Source organism: Athene noctua, chromosome 3 (genome assembly GCF_965140245.1).
Source record: "Athene noctua chromosome 3, bAthNoc1.hap1.1, whole genome shotgun sequence".
Classification (NCBI taxonomy): Eukaryota; Metazoa; Chordata; class Aves; order Strigiformes; family Strigidae; genus Athene; species Athene noctua.
The window spans coordinates 17,243,601-17,266,421 of NC_134039.1; the positions used below are offsets into that span (position 1 = coordinate 17,243,601).

Below are 22,821 nucleotides of genomic sequence, written 5' to 3' on the forward strand. Positions count from 1 at the left end.
CCCCCCCGGGGGAGCCACGGGCAGCGCCCTCGGCCCGGCGCCCGCCCTCTCGCCGACGGCGACTACAACTCCCGCGATGCTCCGCTCGCGGCGCGGTGCACGACGGGAGCTGCCACCTCCGGGGCCGGGCCGCTCCCCCAGCGCGGGCGCGCGCGCGCATGCGCAGGGCGGGCGCGGAAGGGGGCGTGGCCTGCGGCGCTGGCCCTGCCCCCGCTCCCCCGCCCCCCCGCTCGTCCTGTGTGTCGGTTTCGGGCTCCCGTCGCCATTTAGCGCGGAGACGTCCCCGGGCCGGCCGCGGCGGCTCCCGCTCCCTCCTTCCCGCCCCGCCCCGCCGCGGGGCGCCACCCGGACTCGGCTCACCTGTGGCGGGCGGCCCCCGGTGAGGAGAGGCTGCGAGCCGCGGGCGGGGGGCAGGAGGAGGGTTTCCGGCTCCGTGTGAGGCGGCGGCGGCGGCGGCTGTTGGAAGGAGCGCGGCCCGGCCCGGCCGCGCGCGGGCGGTGGCTGCCTGCTGGGAGGTGGAGGCCGCGGCCGCCATGGGCGACCCTGTGAGGCGGGGCTGAGCCCCCGGGCCCCCTTCCCCTGCCCCCTCAGCCGGGGTGAGGGCGCTGGGCCTGCCCGGGCCTCCCCCGCCCGGTGCGAGTGTCTGAGCGAGGCAGCTTCCTCCGCGGCCGGCGTGCGGGGCCTGCCCCGTTCTCTCCCTACCTCGCCTCCCGCCCCCTTCCCCTCCCCGCAGGTCCTCGCTCCGGGGGGAGGTCGCCCAGACGTGCCCCGCTTTTTTTCCATCGCCGGGGAATAATTGCAGCGCGCTCCCCTCGCCTTAAAGCAGCGAGGCGAGGCACTGGCTTCTCCCTCGTCGGGGGCCTGCCTCGGGGCGCCTCCCTCCCCGCCCGGGCCCGGTGCTTGGGTTTTTCCTCCCCGCTCCGCTCCCATCCCCGCTCCCCGTCTCCGCTCCTGGTGCTCCATGTCGGCCCCGCTGCCCGGCTCCCCGCTGCAGGATGGATGCAGACACTGACCGGGGACCCACCCCGCCGGCCCAGCCTCCCCAGCAGCCGCCTCCCAGCTCCGCTGTAAGGAGCCCTTGGGACCCTCCTCTGTTGCAGCTGCAACGGCAGCCGCGGACAGGCGCGCTCCTCGCTCAGTGACCGTCCCCCTTCCCTCGCCTCCCTCCCTTCCCCGCCGCCGCCTCGCCCTCGCAGCGCTCCCCCGGGGCATGATGTCGGGGGGCGCCGCAGACAGCGGCACCCCGGCCCCTCGCTTCCTGGCTCCCCCGCCGCCGCCGCCCAAGAACGGTTCCAGCTCGGACAGCTCCATCGGGGAGAAGCTGGGAGCCGCCGCCGCCGACCACGGAGCCTCCGGGGCCGGTGGAGCTAGCGGCGGAGCAGGAAGCGGAGGCCGTAGTGAGGAGTACCGGCGCCGCCGCCACACCATGGACAAGGACAGTCGAGGGGCGGCAGCCACCGAGCACCGCTTCTTCCGCCGTAGCGTGATCTGTGACTCCAACGCTACGGCCTTGGAGCTACCCAGTTTGCAGCCCGCAGCGCCCTCGGCCCCTGTCTCGGGAGGCAGCGCCGCTCCGTTGGTGTCCCCTCCCGAGGGTGCCAGCCGGACCTCTTGCATCGCTCTCAGCGCCGCCCAGGCTCCCTCGCTACTGCAGCAGCCGCCGCCGCCTGCCCCGCTTCCCCTCGAAGGACAGTCTGCTCAGGAGCCCCCGGCCGCGAAGGATGCCGCCCCGCTGCTGCTGCCCAAGGAGGAGGAGGACGAGGCAACCGCGCTACCCCCCACCAGTGCCGCTGGCAGCGCGTCAGCTGCCAGCCGGGAATTTGAGGAGCGGAGAACACAGCAGGAAGACATCGAAGAGCTTGAGACCAAGGCAGTGGGCATCTCCCCAGATGGCCGCTTCCTGAAGTTTGACATCGAGATTGGAAGAGGCTCTTTCAAAACTGTGTATAAAGGACTGGATACGGACACCACTGTGGAAGTCGCCTGGTGCGAGCTGCAGGTAAAATAAATAAATAAAAACTGTGAATTACCAAAGCGCAGTCACTCTCCCAGGTGCTAGGCTGGGTGCTTGAGGGAGGTAAAATCCATCAACTCGAGGTCTGCTTTATTCAGACCAGGAACTGCAGACCTTACCCTATGACACTCCTTTGGAAGAAATGTACAGCCTTTCCTTGCAGTCAGTTTGCCTTTTAATTCTTTTAAATACTCTGCTCTCTGAAGAATTTTTTAGCTTTATCATCAGAAAATGTACTACACTTCCATTCCTTAGTGTCTTGCATTTTATGCCTCCAAAAGGTAGCTTGAAGGATTGTAAAAATACTTGTATGCAACTTCAGGCAGGCTGAGGGAAAATGTGTAAGTGAATCTCAACTTGAACAAGCCTCAGTTATTCAAAATTTGTTTAGGTGTTTTTTTTAGAAAAAAGTACTAAAATGTTAATTTCACATTTTATATATTTGTGGCAGTGGATTCTTGCAGGTGGTAGAATATACATGGAGTCATGTAGTGCATCACATAGTTTAGTTTTGCAAAGCTGTTTTTTTCATTCTGAGTTCTAGGGTTCACGCTTGGTACAGGCACAAGGAAAGGAAGAAAGTAATTGTCTTTTCTGAAGCTTTAAAAAAACCCCCTGAAGTTTAATCTTTCCAAATGACTGGTAGGTTAAACTCAACTAAGACGCTACTCTTCTACCAAGTTTCTAACCTGAGCAGAGCCAGAGTTCTACAGAAGCCCAGTGTAACAATGGCAAGAGCAAACACCCTTAGTTTCACCCGAGTCAGAGCTTGTATAACTGAGACGCAGGTTGCTGTGCAACAACCTTAAAAGAAGTGGGAAGAACTTGGGAGTATCAGAAACAAATACCTGGTGTACTAGCTTGTTTTCAAAGCCTCAGCGTTCAGTGAAAAGCATAGTGCTTGTTTGTAGTGTTGGGTTTTGGTGCAATTCATAAAGGAGTTTGTGCATTAGTGTTGTGTACGTTATGATCTGATTTAGGGCAGACAAAAGAACATTGGGTCAAAATTCCAGAAGTCTTCGTGGTGTTTTTAAGCAGTTAGCTGCTCACAAATGACTGATTGCAGTAGCTGCACCAAAACTTTATTCCCCTCAAAACCACTTTTATATCTATTCCAGTCAAACTAAGAGAATTTATGATTTCTTGATTTTTATTCATTTTTGCTTTTGGATGATTGCTCAAGCATTCTACCAGTATCTTGGTTCATTATGTTATTGCTATTATTCTGTGCTTACTGACTGTGGAAGTAAGCTTCCAATTTTTTTGTGACCCTTAACTAGCAGGAGGAAGCAGAGCATGCTTATGTACTTGCTGTGGCTGTCTTCTGAACATTAATTTTAAATTGAAAAGGTGAAATGATTCAGTGATGGGCTCTGCTTGAGCTTTTCATGTGCAGTTTGAACTGAGAAGAGATTAATAATGCACCAAAATTATGACTTACTTGAAATTGTAATCTTTGCAATTTTGGAGTTCCTTGACTTTACCTTTTGAAGTCTGTTTTAATCTTCACACTTTACTTACTGATCAGAAACTAATGTCAGCTTGGCATCACTTTTCGCTGACATTGCCTCTGTTGAAGTGTCCTAGCCATCATCAGTACCATGTGGACAAACGTTAAAGAAGCACCTTCTTTGAAGTAATTTAATAAAGAACTCATTTAAAAAGGGCATGTTGCTGAGCTTTCAATTGATTAAAGAATTTAATGAGTGGTATTTGAAATGACAGGTTGCAAAAAGCATGAATGAATGTATTTGTAAGGGGGAAATATTTGATGTTTTGCTTGAAGGTTAGGTACATAGAGTGCCTTGTGGGTTAAATTATTCTGAAGGCTGTAGTTTTCCTCTCATAAGGAGACTGCATACAAAATTACAAGTTTGAAGCAACAATATGAATTTTATAGCTGTTAAAGTAGCTAGACTCTATGGCTAATAGAACATTTTAAGATGAAGTCCTGCTTTATTGTTTGTGTCTAGAAATAAAAGGAGGAACTTGGTATTTATTGGTATGATGGGTACATCCTCTTCTATGTCTAGGAGAATGTAATTAGTGGTATTTGTTATGTGTGATTTGTATAAAATACAATCTGAATTCACAAAGATGGACTGAAAACTTAGATGTAATTTGTTTTCCAGAATGCCATGGTTTAAGGATTGGTGAACCTTCAAAGCATAATTATTTTATTAGGGAAATGTGAATTATTTTCTTCCATGCTATATTACACTAACCATAACTAACTGATGGTTACTTTTAATTGTCTTGAAAAAATGTTCCTTAGCAATAACAGAGCTTTTCTTCTCTGTATTCATGCTAGCAAGTGCTGCAATCCTAGTGTCCCTCCTCTCTAGAGTCTTCTAAACAGTGCTACTGTTGTGCTGCTGGAATGAGGCTGCTTAGCATGATTATGCAGACGAAGTTTTTCCTCTCATGTCTTGTCCAAAGGTGATAAAGGTTTATCACAGTTCTTGATTGCAAGATGTATAACAGAATGTGGTGAGAACAGTTGGTACTTTTGCAGAGTCTTTGGGTATATGTTCGTTAAGGGCTTTTCTAGCATACCTAGAATGTGTAATTTTTCTTTAAAAATCTCTGCTATTTGGAAGGAAGCAAGATGCCAGCTGCTTTCAGCTCAGTTAAACTACAGCATTTCAATATTGGAGCAAATTCTGTGGTAGGAATCTTGTGGATCAAGGAAAACACAGAAGACTTCACAGTGGTCTCTGGCAGAATGACTTTTTAATGCTGAATAAGGCAACTATATCTAATTTTTATGTATGCGCTCTGTGTAGTGATAGAGTGTAAAAATCTGAGAATATCGATATACTTCCTTTCAAAGGGAGTTTGGATGCTGCTTATAAAATGTACTTGGGTTCCCAAGTTGATACTCTGGAGAATATTGTTCCATATCCTTAAGAAGGCTCTTGAATTGCCTTGTAATGCCCCTTGATGTACTGAATTGTGGAGGAAATAGAAGGAGAAAGAGCTGAAATTCTACAGGTGATCTAATGGTGTTCTTGGTATCTTCAGCAAATGAGGTCCTGGCCAAGACTATTTTTTCTTGATTTGTGGAAGATGGGAAGATTTGATTTGAAGAAATTGAGTATTTCAAGGTTACTTGTAGATGTGTAGCAAAATCTGAACAAAGGTGCGACTGATGGACTATCCTAGTTTTCTTTGTGTCCTGACTATATGAAGCAAATTGTATCTGAACCTAGTTTAAATATTGGATGTGGGTATTTAAATGTGAAATACCTGCCCTGCTGTTAAGCGTAGTGGAGCTGTGAGAGCTCAGCAGCAACTGCTTAGGGCCAGTGCTCAGCTTCAGTTACTGTAAGGAAATTGTTAGTGTAGTGTTAGCCTTCAAATACTTTTATGCCCATTGTATATACTCATCTCATCTGTAGTTATTCTGAGTCAAGTGTGCCTCCTACTGTTGTCATTAGCACATCTCTCAAATTGAGTGAAGTATTAGTTAGGGTTACTGCTTTAATGGTCTTTAGGTAGAAGTTGGCAAAAGTGATTACTTTTCTATTTTAATTTAAAATAACTTCCTGTACAATTGTGTTACTGGAGCAGCGAGTCTTTTGTCACCTCGGTATCGTTCAGGTAGCATTGTGGCTAAAATATGATGCCTTTTCCTGTTTCACTGTTTATCTATGTGAAGAACTACTTCTATGACAGAAGTAGCAAGAGTCACATAGTTGTAGAAGCCAAATCTTAGGGGTAGTATGTCATCCTCTGAGTCCCTGTTTCAGTTTGAGTTGGTTTTAAATCAAGACTAATTTAACTTCTAGTGTACAGAAGAATAAAGGGTGGTGTGGTCACTTGCAGGACTGCAGAATCTTGTATCTAGAATTATTGCTCTGGGTTCTGTCATTCAAATGAGTAACTTCAGATATGAAAGTGCACTTGGTGATACGGAGGTAAATTTGACTTTTTTTGAACTGTGTATTTGTCTTGGCATTTGAAGACTTTTCTTCCATTTGGACAGTGTCTTCACTTAAAGGCAGCATGATTTAGAAACTGTTTGGAAAGGTATTTACAGTAGTTGAAAACTCATTCCTGGTAACCTGTGTTCGTTGGAGAACAGCATGGCTTGTCTATTATATGCTATATCGCTCTTGTCCTTTGTATTTCTTTGACAGAAAGGGTGGGTTGGTCAGCAGTTACAGTTCATGAATGTGTCTTCTTGCTGATAGGTCACTTTGCCATTCTTACTCTGGCTTCAGTGCGGTGTTAGGTGGTTGTGCTTCAGGTGAGTTGCTGAAGGGGAAAAGGAGGTTGAAGGCTGTCTCTAAGCAAGATAGACCTTCTGGGGGTAAGAAATGAGTTTGAAAGGTGAAAGTAGTGTAAGAAGAGTATGTTGTACTCATTAGTACTTTGAGGGAAAGCTGAATGTGAATTTAGTTACCTTTTGTTAGAAATCATCTGAGTAGTAAAGTAGTGTAGGTTACATGTATGCAGTTCTGTTGCAGACTGTTAACTGTTGGCCAAGTGTACTATACAAATATTCCAACTTATAAATATATTTTTAGTTACATAGGCAGTAGCAATGAAAAAACAGGAGAACAAACATAATGCCACAACCAAATGTGAACCATGAGATTCTGTAGTGCACTCTGATAAAAATGCTAATGCAACTGTTTGTCACTTTTTACAGGAAGTAGTGAGGTGCTAAATAATATTTCCATATGTCAGAATTTTTCTGGGGGTAATAATATATAGAAGTTGACTTAAAACGGTACAGGAAGTTGCTTGGATATGATGTGTATCTTCTAGTGACATGTCAGATTTAACTATACCTATCTTTGTCTTAAACCTATATTTAATACTGATTTTTAGGTCAGCCGACAACAATGGAATGTAGTTTCTATACTGTGGAGTATAGGCTCCACTGCAGGCTCACCATGATAAATATCAGTTTACTGAAGTCGAAGTATAATTCTTAAAAATCTCTTTGCTTTCTGGACTGGCTGAGCTGGGAATGTTTCAGAAGCTGCATGTTCAAGTCCGACAACCAAAAAAGGTCTTGTATCACATTAACTGTGGCATCCTGTAGTCTTTCTGGTTGCATATTGCTCACTAGGAGGCCTGACTGCAAAGATGCTAGCTCTGATGCACAGTTGTAATGTAGCACAAGCTACATTAAAGCAAAATGGAAAACCAGATCAAAACCTTTCCGCAGCCAGAGGAAACTGAGGAGAGTAGACCTGGAATTCATCTGTCTGTCAAGTGCTGTTGGAAAAAGATTACATTCTGCTAGCTCTGGAGGAATAATCAACATCCGGAAACAAATATACATTCTTTGAAAGCCCTAACTGTGGTTTAATTCTGAATATTAAAAAATATATTTTATAAAACTCTTACTGAAAGATCAAGCTCAAGTCTAATGCAGTATGACAGCTCCCATGCCTACTCTGTTAGTGTTTAAAATTACTAGTCTGTAAGCATAACTATATGTGGCTACAGCCACTGTAACAGCAGCAGCGTGCCTCCTGTTCATGGCTACCTCTGGGTCGGATGCATAATTGTCACAAATGCAGATTAATAAAAGTGTGACAATCTGTGAACATCGTTCTGTCCTTACTACTCTTTTTCTGTTCTCAGATCTACGAATTCCAAAATACTTAAAGCAAAAAGCTGTAAAACCATAAGTGTATAATGGGTTTATAGCACTTTTAGGTTGCACTGGATTTCCAAGTGTCTTCAAGTGTGCACACATAGAGAGCTTGAAATTTTGTGCAGTTATGTCTAAATTTCCCGTTGGTTTTCCATGTCCTAGGGTAGAACAAGTTACCAGTACTTAACTGGCTTCAAATCTCTGATGTAAAAATTTCTCCTTTGCCTAAAGAACAAAACCCAGCTGTATTCCTGAGTGTTTGTGCCGTAATTGATACAATTGACAACTTGATAAATGACATGGGAAAGGAGCCAGACTAATTACCTGCAGAAGTATAAACAGTGGTTAGGCTCCCTCAGACTTTACAAAGGTGACCCTGAAAGAGAGAAGGGAGTTTTAAAGTACATTCTGGAGCTGCAGCTGTTGGTAGACCTCTACTTAGGAAAATAATCTTACCTCAAAGGGATATCGCTTTTGGAGATGGCTGTGGTTCAATTTGTAACTGGCTGGTAGTGAGGCAATAAATATAACTGGATAAGTACATTCTGAAAATGCAGCATTTCTTATGGAAATAAACAAGGTTCTTATTTGTCAGTTTGGGTGGGTTTGAGAGCTGCAGAATTTAATCTCTTAAATGAGATTTGTTTTGGGCTGTTGTGATTTAAAATAAAAACACTATGCTTCATAACTAAACTTTTGAGGGCTAAGGAAAAGTATCAGGACTATAATCTTTCTTTGAAAGGGGAAAAAACCCCCACCTGATAAAACTCCCCAGAGGCATCCTGTGTAGAGTCCTTTGAGAGCTGTCTAGCAAAGTAATAAATAAAACAAGCAGTAATAGATCTGTGGTAGTCTCCATGGATGCAGTGCATGGTGCACTGTAGATTCTGTACCTTTTGGTTAGCAATACCTCTTTGGGCTCCATGTTATTTTTCTTATTTTGTCATGGCTTTTTTCTTTCATACTAGCAGTTGGTTAAACAGCACAGCTCCAACTGTCATCCAGGTCATCATACTGCATGTGATAAAGTTTGTGCTAAGCAGTGGCAGGCTTGATGCTTCCTGTCATGCATCTCTTCAGAAACTCTTTATTTCCTGTAACGATTAGTAACTTCTTTTTTTTTGAGATCACTAATTGGTTCTTCCAAATCATGGTTGAGTTGAAGGAAGAGTATTTTTATGTTTCAGTCTTCAAGTTCACATTTTCAAGCTTGTTTTAGTCTACATAATGGCTATAAGAAAAATAATATTCAAGTTTGTAGTGCTTTTGCATCTAGGCACAGGACTTTCTCTTGGCAGAGCATGTGGGTTTTGTTTTTTAATAGCAGATGGTCGAAAGTTACTGGTTTTGACTCTTAAAACTTTAGATAACAGTTCCATGGTTTTAACTTGGATCACGATGCATGTACATGTCTGGAAAAACACTCTTCCAGTATACTCCAAGTAATTCCTATTCTAAATAGTAGGATTTGCAGTGCTGCTTGAAAATCGATTTCTTTGAGTAGTTGAAGGCTTTTATCTAACAAGCCATCAGAAAATCTTTTCAAATACGGTGTTAAAATTCTTGTCCTAATGAATGAGACTCAAATTTTATACTGTCGTCTTAAGTATTTTGTGGAAACTGTTTACAGTCCCCAGGACTGACTGCTAGCTGATTTTGAGAATCATTTTAGGTTATGTACTGAACCTTAAACAGTATTAGAATATCTCTGGTCAAGATATTACAGATACCTTTCTTCCTGCCTTATTTCCTGCTTCCTCAGCCTATTTAAAAACTGTCATACCAGCACTTCTCAGTCTGTGGTTTTGGTTTCCCTCATTATTCCCCTTGGCAGAGCTGGGGGAGGTGAAGAGGTGATTTAGGATTGAATCTGTGGCTCACTTGAGGTAATCTATGAGAGAGGGAGCTTGCTTACTTCTTGTCTTATGTGCATAACCTGCAGAATACTCCTTCACACCATGCTCCAAAGGATAAACTTTAACGTTCTATGCTGTGTGATGCTATCCTCTTAACCCAAAAGGAGACCCTTGCAACAAGACCACTAGAGATATTGCCAAATCTTGGGGTTTTTTTCTTATAAGCCAGAGTAAAATAACCGGGATGCAATACAGTGACCAGAAGAGTTCAGATTCAGTTCTCAAACATACTTGTGAACTTCATCCCAGTTGTCATCTTCACCTGGTGATGACAGGTGCATTGCATATACCCGTATTATTCTAAAGCACTTCCAAATTTGCCTGGATAATTCCAAGCAGCACCTTGTGTTACTTTGCCTAGATTTCAAGCAATTTAACATGCTCTCAGTTTATTTTTCAGCAGTGGAAACTGTAACGTGCTAAAAATTGGACTGGTGGTGCTGTTTTTTTTTTTGTCTTCCAGAAGCTATTTAAGTATTAATATGCATCTAAAGCAGTAAGCAGTTTTTATGAGGATAACTCATTCTAAATCACTCAGAGGGACAAACTTGCTAAGTTTGGATTTATCATTTTAGGTCTAAGCAGACTCTTTTGGAATGCTACATACCTACTTAGAATCTAGAAATCCTTCAGAAATTACGTTTACACTTGATGGCCATCTACCTTGTAACTAAAATATCTATGAGGTTTTAAGTGATGTGTCAGCAGGAGTGGAATGAATGCTTTGCCCAGGGCTGTGTATTTTAGTGTAGGGGATGCCTTTTTTTTTTTGGTACTCAGTGTGGCCGAGAACTTGATTCTGAAATCATCTGGTTCATCTACTGGTAATAGTCTGGACAGCAATTCTCTGGAGTATTGGTTGTCAGGACAGGATCACTATGGTGCTTTTTGAGTCTTCCAGTGTTGCATGTGGTTAGCAGGACTCCTAGCATGTTACCAGTAAGATTAAAACAAAGAGGAAGCTTTGGCAATTCTGATAACTTGTGATGTGGATGCTATGTGTTGAGCCATAGTCCAGAATGGTTCTGATCCTGTTGTCTCTGTTAATAAGCAGTCATTGATAGAAACTTTCAATAGCTATCCACTGAACTGCAATTTTTCTGCTTTAGGATAGCATATGGTGTGGAAAATAAGCTTTATTAGACTCCTTATGTGAGGGAGAATCTTTGTTGTTTGTTTAGCTGTTCTGGATCACCTTTTTCATCTGGATGGTATCAGCCATTCCTAATTTTATTGCGTCAGTAGTTAAAGATAGTGGGTTCTGATAGCAGATTCGGAGCTAGCAACAGAAAGCAAAAACTCATTTAAGTGATTGAGAGCTTATTACCACCATTTAGAAGAATTTGAAAGAATAGCAATACCGATCTCTTTGTACATATTTGGGGTAAATCTGAAACAACTATGTAGGAATGCTGAACTAAATGGAAGATCGTACAAAGTTGATACCAACAATTATGTACACTTTATTTGATTTTGGCCAGTTAATATATATCTCATGACAGTTTAAGACTATCCAGCTGATGGTGTTACCTGGTTTTCCTTGGACATTTTCTTCTCATAGAGTAATCTTGTGACTTGTTTCTCCTTTGACTGTTGCTGGCAAGTTTATGACCCCAATCTGAATGTAATTTGACTGCTTCTATGCTGGCAAAGACTAATGACATACAAACAATAACCCACAAATATTGCTATTAAAAGCTTCAGCAATCCAGGCTGATTATCTTAAGGATCTGTAAATCTGCGTAGACTTATGTAATATGCATCTGTTAATGGCAATTTCTGAACTGTTAGCAGGTTTTGCTTAAATGTTGCAAAATGTTACCATGTCTGTTTTCAAATCTGCTGCTTCTAAGTGAGGCTTTTATTCTTCCAGATATTTTCTGACATAAAACTATTTTTGCTTTGTCTCTTTCTTTATTGAGCTGCTTGTGGTATGTTTTCATTTGGGAAATGTAAGTTGTGTATCTATATAAAAGTGCAAGGTACTAACCTAATGTGCTCTGTTTTGCTGTAGCTGATTTGGACTCTCAGCCTTTGAGTCTTCTGTAAAGAGAAAATATGATAAGTGAGACTAAACTTGGAGAGTTCTAGAGAAGCAGTCCATTCAGACAAGTATCCTACACTAAGAAATATTATCTGAGAAGTGTTTGAAATTTTTTTAATATTGCCCTCTCTGGATGTAGACAAGCAGAGATTGACAGTATTTGAAAGGTCTTTGAGGGTATGGGTTTTATTTGCATTTATAGTGATGTGGGGCTTAGTGTTAGGTTTGCCAGGAACAGTGTGCTGAAAATGGAGAAACTGCAGAAATGTCTGATATAAAAATAAGTCTTTAAGTTTAGTTTTAGAATGTTTTTTCTGTGGTTTTCTCTACTTCCTTTGCATGCAGCTTGAGCTTTTTTCTGCAGACAAGTGGCTCAAAAGCAGAATGCATTTCAGGTTATCTGTACCTGGGAGGGAAAAATATTACATAGGGCACTTGATTTTGAATATTTTTTTACCTCTTGATGGCAACTGTGAGCCAGTTCATGTGATGTTATTGTTTCTTTTGCTGACCTCATGATACAAGCCTGAATGTATCTGAGAGGTTCAGTATTTATTCTCAGGGAAAAAAAAAAGTGGATAGTCTCTGGCTTGCTGCTGAAGACTTAAATGGTATGTAGTATTTTAATAGATTATGCATGGTGTGTACCTGAAGATCTGTCACAAAAAACTGTCTTTAATACTCATGTCTTCCTCTAGTGTTTCCTATGGACTTCTGGTTTTGTAGACTACCTGTTTGAATGTTTAGTGCTTTTCAGTGACAACAAAAAAAGTTGGAAATCTGAGGAGGAAGAACAAGGAATTTTGGCTTCTCAAGTCGTAGTTGTCTTGTGTTTGCATAAAGTGACAAGATCTCAGCGAATTCTAGTTCAAGCAGCATTTGTGCTTGAAGTAAGTTTCATGTACAGAACAAATATAAGGAGTTAACATCCTGTTGTTTAGGGACTGCGTTTTTTTTTTCCCGTGTAGAGCAAATCTTTCCAGTTGCTTTAGATTGTAATGCAACTATTGAAGAATGGTCCTGTGGTTTGTTATTTGTCCCTTCTGCCTGGGAGTTAGCAGTGAAAACAGTTTTGTCCAAATGAGTTTCTTGATTTATTCAGGTAGTATGCCTATGAAGCAAAACTTGCTACAGTCAGATTAGACTAATACAGTTTAATAACTTACACTGTTCACTTCCTTTTTTGCTTTTTTGACAGATTGGTGATTTTTCTTATAGCTGGTATCCCTAGAGTTTCCAATGTGTTTGCATAGATGAATGGGATATATGTTGGGGAACTGTGTATGTATGGGAAGGGTAGGGAAAAAAAGTGCCACAAAAGTAATACAGCAAAAATTGCAGCTTCTCAGTGCAACTGAACATGACTATATGATAGTGTTTACTTCAAACAGGAAAAATTGCCATTTGTCTTGCCTGTGTCTTGGGACTAGGGTTAAAAAAAAAAGTTTTTCTTCCATCCATTGTGAAATCTTATCAAATTTGAGTAAATCCCAGCAAACTAAGTCGAAAAGAAGTTTGATTTATTGGTGTTGGAGACTCTTAAATCTGTTTTACTGTTGACTTAAGTGGTTTCTTCTAAGGAACTTTGAGAGTTGAAAAGTCATTTACAAGAGAAAGGTGAATAGCAAAGAACTTGTTTCTTAGGATGTATATGACATGAATTTTAAAGTATTAGGACCAGGCAAGTTTAAAACAATGATTTGATTCTGAAAATTCCCATTGCTGTGAATGACTATTTTCATGAAAGTATCGTTAATGTAATACTGGTACTAAAGTTTTATGTATTTCCTCACTGCTTTTTGCCAAAATACCTCCCTTTGTATTCTTCATCGAGTAATATCTCACTGAATAAGCTGCCTACTTTTGTCATACCTCAGTTTCTCAGTTTTTTACAGATTTGTGGATTAAATATTTGTGTAACTTGAACATGTAAAGTAATTTTATGTCTGTGTTCAGACCTTGAGCTGCATAAGGGCAGCAGTGAGTAATTAGGAACGTTTTGTTGCTATTTGTTGTGGCTTTTTTAATATTTTGTAATAGACTGTGAACCTGCACATTTCATCTTTAAGGTAAAACTTTGTGACCAAAATTAAGATGTTTGAAAGAGAGTTTTCTTTTTTCTTTTAACTGGAGAGACATCTATTCCAAACCAGCTTCTGTGGTCTAGTTAGTGGTAGATGACTAGCTGTTCCAGAAGTTTTCTGGGCCTGTTTTCTAAGATATATGGGTGAAGTGTTGAGTTAAACAAGAGTGAGAAAAACTTTGCAGAGTATTGCTCCCCTAAATATAGAGATGTTGGGAAAACTCCTAATGTACCTACTGTTAGAAATGGTTTCTGCTTGATAAACCCATATTATAAAATCCTATCATTCCTTGGCATCTGGGAGAAACCATCCTTAGATTCTAAACCTTGTAAGTGATAGGGTTTTGAGTTAGGTTGCTGATTAACTGATTCGGAAGAACTGCAAGAGCTCTGGTAGTCCTTTTTCCACATATGAAAACTAACATTAGTGCAAACAGTAATTATCTCAAATGGTGAAGCAAAGAAATGGTTCAGTTTCATAAAGAAAGCTTAAGTAGCTTTAGATTAGGTTGGGATAACCAAAGGAAGTAAGCCAGGATCTGCTGTGCTAAAGCAGCTAGCTGTACTTTCAACATCTGCAAAATAATTCTCAATGCTTTTTGCGGTAGCCTCTCTTATTTACTATTATCGCAAATTGTTGGTTGGTGTTCTGAATTGTTTAACTGAAGGTTTGCTTTGCTACAGTTCTTCAGTGGTTTGACCTCTGTCAGAAAACAGTTGTGACTCCTAGTGTGGTACCTTATAAGATGATAATGATTTTCTAAAGTATGCTTGTGTTGTGTGATTTTACTGTTGTATCACATCCAACACTATATGTTTGCTCAACTTCTGATCTTTAACTTTTTGCAACAAACCACATGGTTTGGGTAAACTTGTAAAATTTGAAGGAGCGCAACTACTTTATCTAAAATCACTGATAAATACCAGGTAATGATACAACTTGATAGGCCTGTTAACTAAGTTGGTGTGGATGAGTGCAGTTAAAATGCAGGGGGTGTAAGCATAATGATGTTTTAACTGTATTTTTCCAGTTGAGTATGAAATCTGAGGAAGTTGGCATTGGAATTCAGAATGGAAAGAATGAATTGGTTGATGATGTAGAAAACGTTTTTCCACTTTTCCCTTTGACTTCTGTCCTTATCTTCTCTGGCAATAATATGCAGGGAAATGGTATCTTTTGTTTTTCTTGTTCCTGTGTGAGAATGGTAATTGTTCTTGCTTCTTACCTGTTCAGGAAGTATTCTCATTCCTCCCCCTCAACAAAACACTGTATCAGTCATTGCCAATGTCAGGTTTTTTTTCTTTATTTTCTAACTTTGGCCTTCCTGAATCTTCATGTGGTCCCTGTATAAGCCATCTGGCAAAACAACGATTTTTTTCTTTTCTCCCCCCAGTTTCCCCCTGCACTCTGGAATGAATCAGATTTTGTATCTGTCTGTGTGTGACTACCCCATGTAAAAATAATAATGAGCATGGTTAGAACCTGCATCTACGTTTTGACTCCTGGATCAGCCTTCTTCCAAACTTAGATTTTTTTCCAGCTGGTAAATCAATCTTTTCCATGGAAATGTGCTTATGGTTCTCATGGGAATTTGCCTTATACTCTTGCCTTCTCCCTTCCCCCTTCTCAAGCCAAATCTCTTTCCAGGAAGGTAAAAAAATCCATGGATGAGATTGAGCTTCAGCTGAATAGGGTGTCTCATTTCAGATATACTTTCTGCTGCTTCTCAAATGACCAAAACATAAGTGACAGCTGAGTTGTCTGTTTGTCGTGGGTCAAGGGCAGTCCAACTCAGCAGTTTCCCTTTCCTCTTCCCTGAGTTTTGTTTGGAAGCAGTAGTGATTTGCCGTGCTATACAGTCATCCTCTTGTCATGAAGACCAGATGGAAGTACGTCAGTTGTTTCATGTATAAATACTCAGTCCAACAGCTGTGAGTGTATCAGGAATATCTGGGATCACAAGTTGGTGACCAAATTGTTAGTTTAGAGGGCTGGAAGCATTACTCTAACTTGAAATAAAGCTGTACTATGAAACTGTTAGAAGCAGTCTAAGACTCACTGAAAGAAGAAGGAATGAAGTTGAACCACTTAAATACAAATTTCTTTTTCAGTGAAGTTACAATAATTTTTCTAGAGTATTAAAGAAGTCCTCTTATACTGATGATAATGTTTAAACCACTGATGCTGTTCATGAAGTAGCTAAAAGGATTGCTCTGAAATCTTCTAATTGTCTCCTTTCCTTTTGTAGTTTTATTAGGTAGGAACACTTACCCGGACTATTGCCCTGTAGTCTTTTGGTCAGTTGATAATCCTCAGTCTGTTTCAATATGGATTTCTAGCAAAATGCTGAGATACCTGATGTGATCCTAGCTAACAATCAAGTGTAATGAGATTTGTAATAAGTCTACTTGACACTGATAATTAAGGGAGTTAACTTGACTTTGCAGGTTGCGGAGAGTTTTTGCTGTCATCCCTGTGCAAGCAAGCCTTGATTTCTTCCAATAATACTGATAAAGGGAGGGTGGAAGTCTGCCAGTGCCCATTGGCTATTTGGTTGCAAAATTCAATGTGTTGCATGGGCTGCTGAGCATAATGTGAAACAAAGTGCCATAAAAAAAACTTGAGTGCTGAGTACATGACAGAAAAAACACTTTAATGCGAGAATGGGCATGGTCATTAACTTAAAATAGCTTCTTTGCAGAAAACTAATGTAAAGCAAGGTTGTAGTTCTTGACTAGTGAAGACTGCAGTGTATAGGACTGAAACTGAATTAGAAATAAAACAAAAATTTGCAATAACTACAGACTTACGCTAAAAAAGCCCAACTAAACCAACAGGGAAATTTGCCATATTTTAATTGAACCACATTCTTCTCAAACCTTGAGAGGAGTTGTGCCTGTTGCTCCAGAGCTTTCTAGTTCAAAGTGGTACTTCGGATCTTATTTTTAATGTAAATGGTTAACACTTTTAGACAATGGAACATTAAATGCAACTGACCACACTGTTAGCTCTTAGTGTCCTCAGGCCTCAAACCCGCCACCCAGCAAAACCCACCAAAAAACCCCAAAACAAACTCCTAAAATATTGTTTGGTTGAGTTGCTTTGTCTGCATAGCTCTCACTTTTTTGCTTCCAGGTATGTTGTGTTTAAGAAATGGTTTTCTGGCTTGTAGAATTCACTAATGAAATGCCTGTGCAATAGGAGCCCTTGTAGCCGGTATGAAAGAGTGGATTTGCCGCTCTAGAGGTTCAGGGAGTCTAGCGGGAGGTAGGGAGGCTGAAGCTCTTCTGAAGTCCTTTAATGAGGATTTTGTGGCCTTTCAATTGCATGTGTCCTTCAGTAAAAACTTCTCTTGTGCTTGAATCCATGCAGTTGATCTAGATGATGGGAAACTGAGCACTTGCTTTACATTGATGTATTGATGGTGTTTATGGATATATATTTTTAAAAGTCTGCAACTTCCTTCAGAACTATGATGGACTTAATTCTCAATATCCTCTAACTTCCTGTAAAATATAGGCATATAGGAATAGATCATATTCTGATAACTGTTGGTGTTTTTTCAGCTGTATATTCGTGTGTGATCTCTTGCTTTGGTGTCAAAGCACTAGGAGGTCTTTCATCAGGAAACTTGTCTGGCCATTTTCTAGTTTAGCAGCAGGTTTACAGTTTGAGGAGTCAGTGTGTGCTCCTGGAAATAGCAAGTATAGACGTTAGCCTAGCTGTCTTCTGTGGGTTTTGAACAGTCTGTTAGACATGGTAGGGTAACAAAGTATCTTGTGCCTTAAATGATGACTACTGTCAAGCAGAGATCAAGGGTCATGGTGCTCTGCACTTTATCTTATCTTGGGACACATTCATCGAAGAGAAGAGGGATCGACTGTCTTATTGGGGAAACCAAGCTGAATTAATTTGCCTTATCAGTTTAGTTTCACTTTTTTATAGGCATCTGTGGCTATTATGTTGTTTGGGTTTTAGTTCTTCCTGAACGGTGGGAGCGCAGAGGCTATTCGTATCTAGCTACATGTCCATGTTACCCCAGAGTATCTAATAGGACTGTGACTGTGGTGGTATGATGTGGAGACTCCAAATAATAGCACAGGGGTGTGTTTTTTGTTGTTGGTTTTTTTCCTGTTCCTATTGAAATACTTGCCATGATTTTTTTCTTCAGTGTTCCTCCATGATTCTTGCTGTAGTGTCTATGAAAAAAAAGTTTGATTGGGTGAAGAGTCTTGGTTTTATCTGTTTTGTATCTTGGCTTCTAGTTCAATGTCAGACTAGCACTGATGACATTGTATAAGCTAGCTGTAGGGACTCAACTGGTTATTCCATAAGCATGCCACTTTCCGTGAAAGAAGTGATGCAGAGGAAACTGCACCAGACAGAAGGTGCAGAAGAAGGCTTACTAGTAGACTTGAGTGACACTGCAGCTACTTTCCATAGTTGTTCTTGATGTGGGACATTAATAGGTTATTGTGCCTTAGAGGTTGTGGATGTCAAGGTGGTATTCTTTGATCCCAGGTGTCAAGGAGATGATGTGTATTGTCTAGTCTTGCGGTTTTCTACTATCTTCTTACAAGTGAACTTACCCCACTGGATTACTTGTAGATCTAATTTGGATATTGAAACTATGGAGCTTTGGGAGAAAACATCTTCTGGAGTTACTAAGCAGTAGTTCAAAGGACTGAGCTTCATGTGTAACATTTGGAGCGTTGTGCTTTAGAATACGCAACCTGTAGAGCATTAATAGTTTTTCTGATTTTATTCAGAAAAGGGTCTGAAAATGGAGCAATAGTTGCTTTTAGGTCTTTTCAGTAACTCTATTCCAAAAGCATTAGAGGAGGAGTATGCTGTTATGCTAACTAAAAATCCAAGCATTGTAGTAGCAGGGAGATAAAGTTGCAAAAGAGAAGTAATTTAGGGGAATTGTTTGGGTGAAGTGACATGAAGAGACATCTTGCTTACTTTTGCAGCCCCTCTGGGCATTGCTGGCAAAAATTGTACGACAACAATTTAGTATTTGAATGTTCAGTGCAAGATATGGTGACAATGCCTAAAATGATGGTTACAATTATTAAGCTGTATATAACAAAATTTCTTTGCATTACCACCCATCGGTGGACATGATGTGCAAGTTGATACCTATTTTTCTTTAGAAAGTATGAAAAATTGCATATTTGTCTTTCATGTTCATGATGGTCTAGATTCCTTCAGTAAAACTGAAATCTAAGTAAATCTAAGGGAGAACATGTATCTCTTTCCAGATGAGCTCTATTCTCATTAGTCACTGGAAATACTCTGGAAATAAATATTATCTAATGCCATGAAACCTTTTGGTTTTAACCAAAAGTGAAGTGAAAACAGTCTGTGTCTGAGAGCCCAGAACTGAGAAATCAGTTGTATATATATTGTTGTAATACTCTTGAGTTAGTGCAGTGCAGGTGATGCATGTGCTTAACATGACTGTTAATCAGGTAAAGTTTTCTCCTCTTGACAGTATGAATACAGTTCACTCACCCAGTGTTAGGAAGCTGCTTACTGAAGTCAGTTTGTGCACTTTTTGGACTGCACAGTCAATCAGGCAGATTGAAAGGTCAGCTTTCTAGCATAAGTATGCAGCTTTCCTGGAGTTTGGATCTGTAATGGCCTGTAATTTTGCAGGATGTCTTTGGAAGAAATGTGTTGGTAATGCTCTGTATTTGTATATAGTGGTCACATACCTCTAAATTCTTTACTAGGACACAGGGGAGTAAGACGTTAGGTAGCACCTCTTAAGTTTGATTCCTGTCGAGACATCTTGCTTTCAGTTGCCCAACTGGTGTGTATGTTAACTACCTGGGCTGCAAGTTTTCAAGCCAAGTGTCTGTTTTGAGCTTAATTGTTTAAGAAGCTTCAGCCAAGACGGTACAGATGCTTCAGAGAAAAGTGCTGGCTTTGTTGCATCCTTAAGCTTTTGTACATGAGCTGTGAAGCAGGCACTTAAAAGCAGTGTTGAGACAGGTTGTCTTTATGCTGAGGAAGTATTTCCAAATAAATTCCAAATAATAAAGCTTTATAATAAGTGACGTTTTCTAGATTGGACTTAGTTGGAAACTGTATCTTTTTAAACTCTAAAGACTTGATCCATGTTCTAGTCTGACAGTAGTCTGTGTTAACATCCATATGATGTCATATGAATCAGTTTGTTCAACTTAACAATGTGTGGTGGCTTTGTGTTTTACAAATGTATAATTACTTTTTGTACAGCAAGTGTAAATCAAACCCTCAGGTTGGGAATTTGCAAGATACAAAGCTGTACAAAAGAATTCAGTTCCCTTGTTTGTGTTGTAACTGTTTAAGTTAGTAAAGTTTAATATCCTCAGAAATGGCTTACTTCATCAGGGTGTAAGTTTCTCTGGAGGAATAGGAATTGGTGTTTTCAAGTAGAAAATATGTTTTGGAACAGCAGCCTTTATTTTTGCAGAGCAGCCAACTTTGCAGCTATTAACCTCAGTGTTCAGATAACAGAGAACTAGCTTTGGTACTGGTATGTTTTAGTTACTCTGATGGAAACATCTGTGAAAATACACTGCTCAGATGGCTTTAGTTACAGTAAATTTGGATCTTGCAAAGTGAATTTTAAAATTATTTTAAAAGCAAATGCCCTTGTCAAAATCTGTTTGCTTTCCCACAATCCTTGAGAGAAAAATGATTCGGATAGAATGGAATATAGATACTATTTTTTACTAGATTTGGCAATCGTCTTTATCCTTTTCTATATAATGTATTTTAAAATACAGGAGTTTATATGTTTACAGTTTGATCTTTTAAATACCTTTTGGATTTTTCACATCAAACGAAGCTTTTGATGTTCAGGGTTTAAGTGCAATAGGACCACCAGCAAACACACTGATACAGACTGCAGAGTTAGGGAAATGTTTGTGGGGTTTTTCTTAATGATAGTAGTCTTTGTGCAGAAGGAGGGGAAAAATAAAATTCCAAAGAAATGTATGCAAATGGAACAAGCTTATAAACTGAAACACAGCCGTAATCGGAGTGGTAGTACTTGACTGCTTTTAGTTTGGTCTAGTGTTTAGTATCTAGCACACTGTATGGGAATTCCTTTTTAATTAGCTCAGAACTGGGTCTGTGCTATGTCTAATGTTGTCTGCCCCTCCTGGGAAGTGGAAAGTTGAAAGTGCTTTAGAAAGAAGAGTTGGCAGGAGTTTATAATAGGAAAAAGTTGTTATCCCTTGGATTACCTGGAAATTTTTCTCCATTTTTTTAAAAAATGAAATTCTGGGTACTTACAGCTATAGTCTCTTCTATGTTGCTAAGATTTCACCATGTTCTTACAATACCATCCTATTCCACTGTCTGTCTTTGGAAAGAACATGCATTTTGGAGAAACGCATCCTATTTCTACAAAGGTCATCACTGCTAATAGATCTCGTGAAGTCCTTATTTAGACACAAGTGTGCTGAAGTCAGTTGAGATAAAAAGTTCATAGTGGCACAAATTTCAGTTTCCACCTTGTATGAATGACTGATTCTGAAATGGAGTCGTTTGAACTGAGTCAGCAATTTAGTATGTTGAAAGTGCTCAGGCTATCTTAGTTTGATTTGTATTGAGCATTAGTTTGTTATCATGTAGAGCTTAACTGATTGGTTATGTGAACCTCCAACAGAAGGTGTGGAAGTATGGACTAGGTCTGTCTGAGAAAGCATACTTTGAAATAGATTACAAGAAAGTTTCTCTGAGATCCAACATGTGTTGGAAGCATAGGAGAAATTAAAATAGCATCAAAAAACTATCAGCCTCTGTAGCCAAAGTGCTCAGGGCAAGAGCAAGTGGGGGGGAACTGCAGTTCTTTGTTTGCAGCGCAGTCTGGATTTTATTACTTGCGAAGTGAAATCACCAGGAGGAATGTCTGTTTCTGATGGACAGATATGTTGCAACCATTCTGAAGAAGCCTGTTCATAAATTTTTCAGCCTGCTAACAGCTTTGGAGATAGGACTGTAACTCTGAGACTGATTCATCTGTCCAACTCCTGCTCGTTGGACATCCTGTTGGTCTCATCCCTATTTCAAAATGGCAGGGTGTTAAGTATCAACACTCGTGCAATTAATCCTAGATTTTGAGTTTTAAAACTTGCTACTCTGTAGTCTAATATTGTTACTGGCTACTGAAGCCTATTTCCAATATTTCTGAGGTGTTGCAGCAGCAGGTGCTTACACTTGGTCCTCATTATAGGTAAATGATTAGAAAATGAGGAGTTGTTGGTACTTACCTCCCTCTCAGCCTCTTTTGTAATAATTCAGTTTTGTGGCCCGGACTAAGAAACTTAAAGTTCTAAGCACAAAACCCTGTGGTGGTAACAAGAAAACTGTCTTAAGAATTTTCTTGTATTTTGAGGATTTATAACTATCTAATGACACTGCCACCTTTTGATCCCTTAGCACAAGAAGTCTTAAAATTGGACACACAAGAGACTATTTCATACAGCTGTCCATTGAAAGTCCTGAAGTTCCTGTTTGGATTCTAGCAATCCTGTAGAAAAATTATATAGTAGCGGTAGGGTCCCAAGGAGGAAAAATGATAATGCTATCCGCAACTCTTCAGAAGGAATCAGTGAGGTTCTCATCAATATTTCCAGTTACTAAGCATCCAAACGTTAGAATTTTGATTGGAAAGTTTATCTTGGCACTTGGATTGTTTCAGAGTTAATTGAAGAAAATGTGAAAGTGGCAACAGAGTCTGGGTGAAGGAGCTGGTTCTTGGGTGCTTCCAGAGTGCTGCTTATATGGACTTAGTCCTGTTTCTGCTCATGTCCTGTTGCCTGATAGTTGGACAAAAGGCTCTTATTCTGAAAATTAATATGGCTGCTCTATTAGATATCTGTCCAGAGATCTAGCTGGGTCCTGTCTCTGCCTGTGAAAAAGGGGGCTTGTGTCTTGGTTGTCTCAAGAGTGGGATGAGATAATTCTTGATTGATCTCTCTAGCAAGAGTAAGCCTGCATACTTGTTAAAGTAGTAACTATGGATTTGAGACTAAACCCAGGTCTGAATCTCTATTACCTTTGTGATATTGTCTTTAGCTTAATTAAAATTGTTTTACTAGAATGTTGTTTGGGGTTGTGTGGTAGGGCAAGGAATTTAATTCAAA

At 40.7% G+C, this 22,821-nt stretch overlaps 1 protein-coding gene across 1 annotated transcript in view; it reads left to right on the plus strand.

Moving 5' to 3' along the window:
• The first annotated feature begins 251 nt into the window (after positions 1 to 251).
• The window catches only part of WNK1 (WNK lysine deficient protein kinase 1), a 104,976-nt gene continuing 82,406 nt past the window's right edge, over positions 252 to 22,821 (plus strand). Inside the window, 1 exon segment of the mRNA XM_074902121.1 lies at positions 252 to 1,999. Coding sequence (XP_074758222.1) covers positions 1,211 to 1,999 — 789 coding nt within the window. The 5' untranslated portion in view covers positions 252 to 1,210.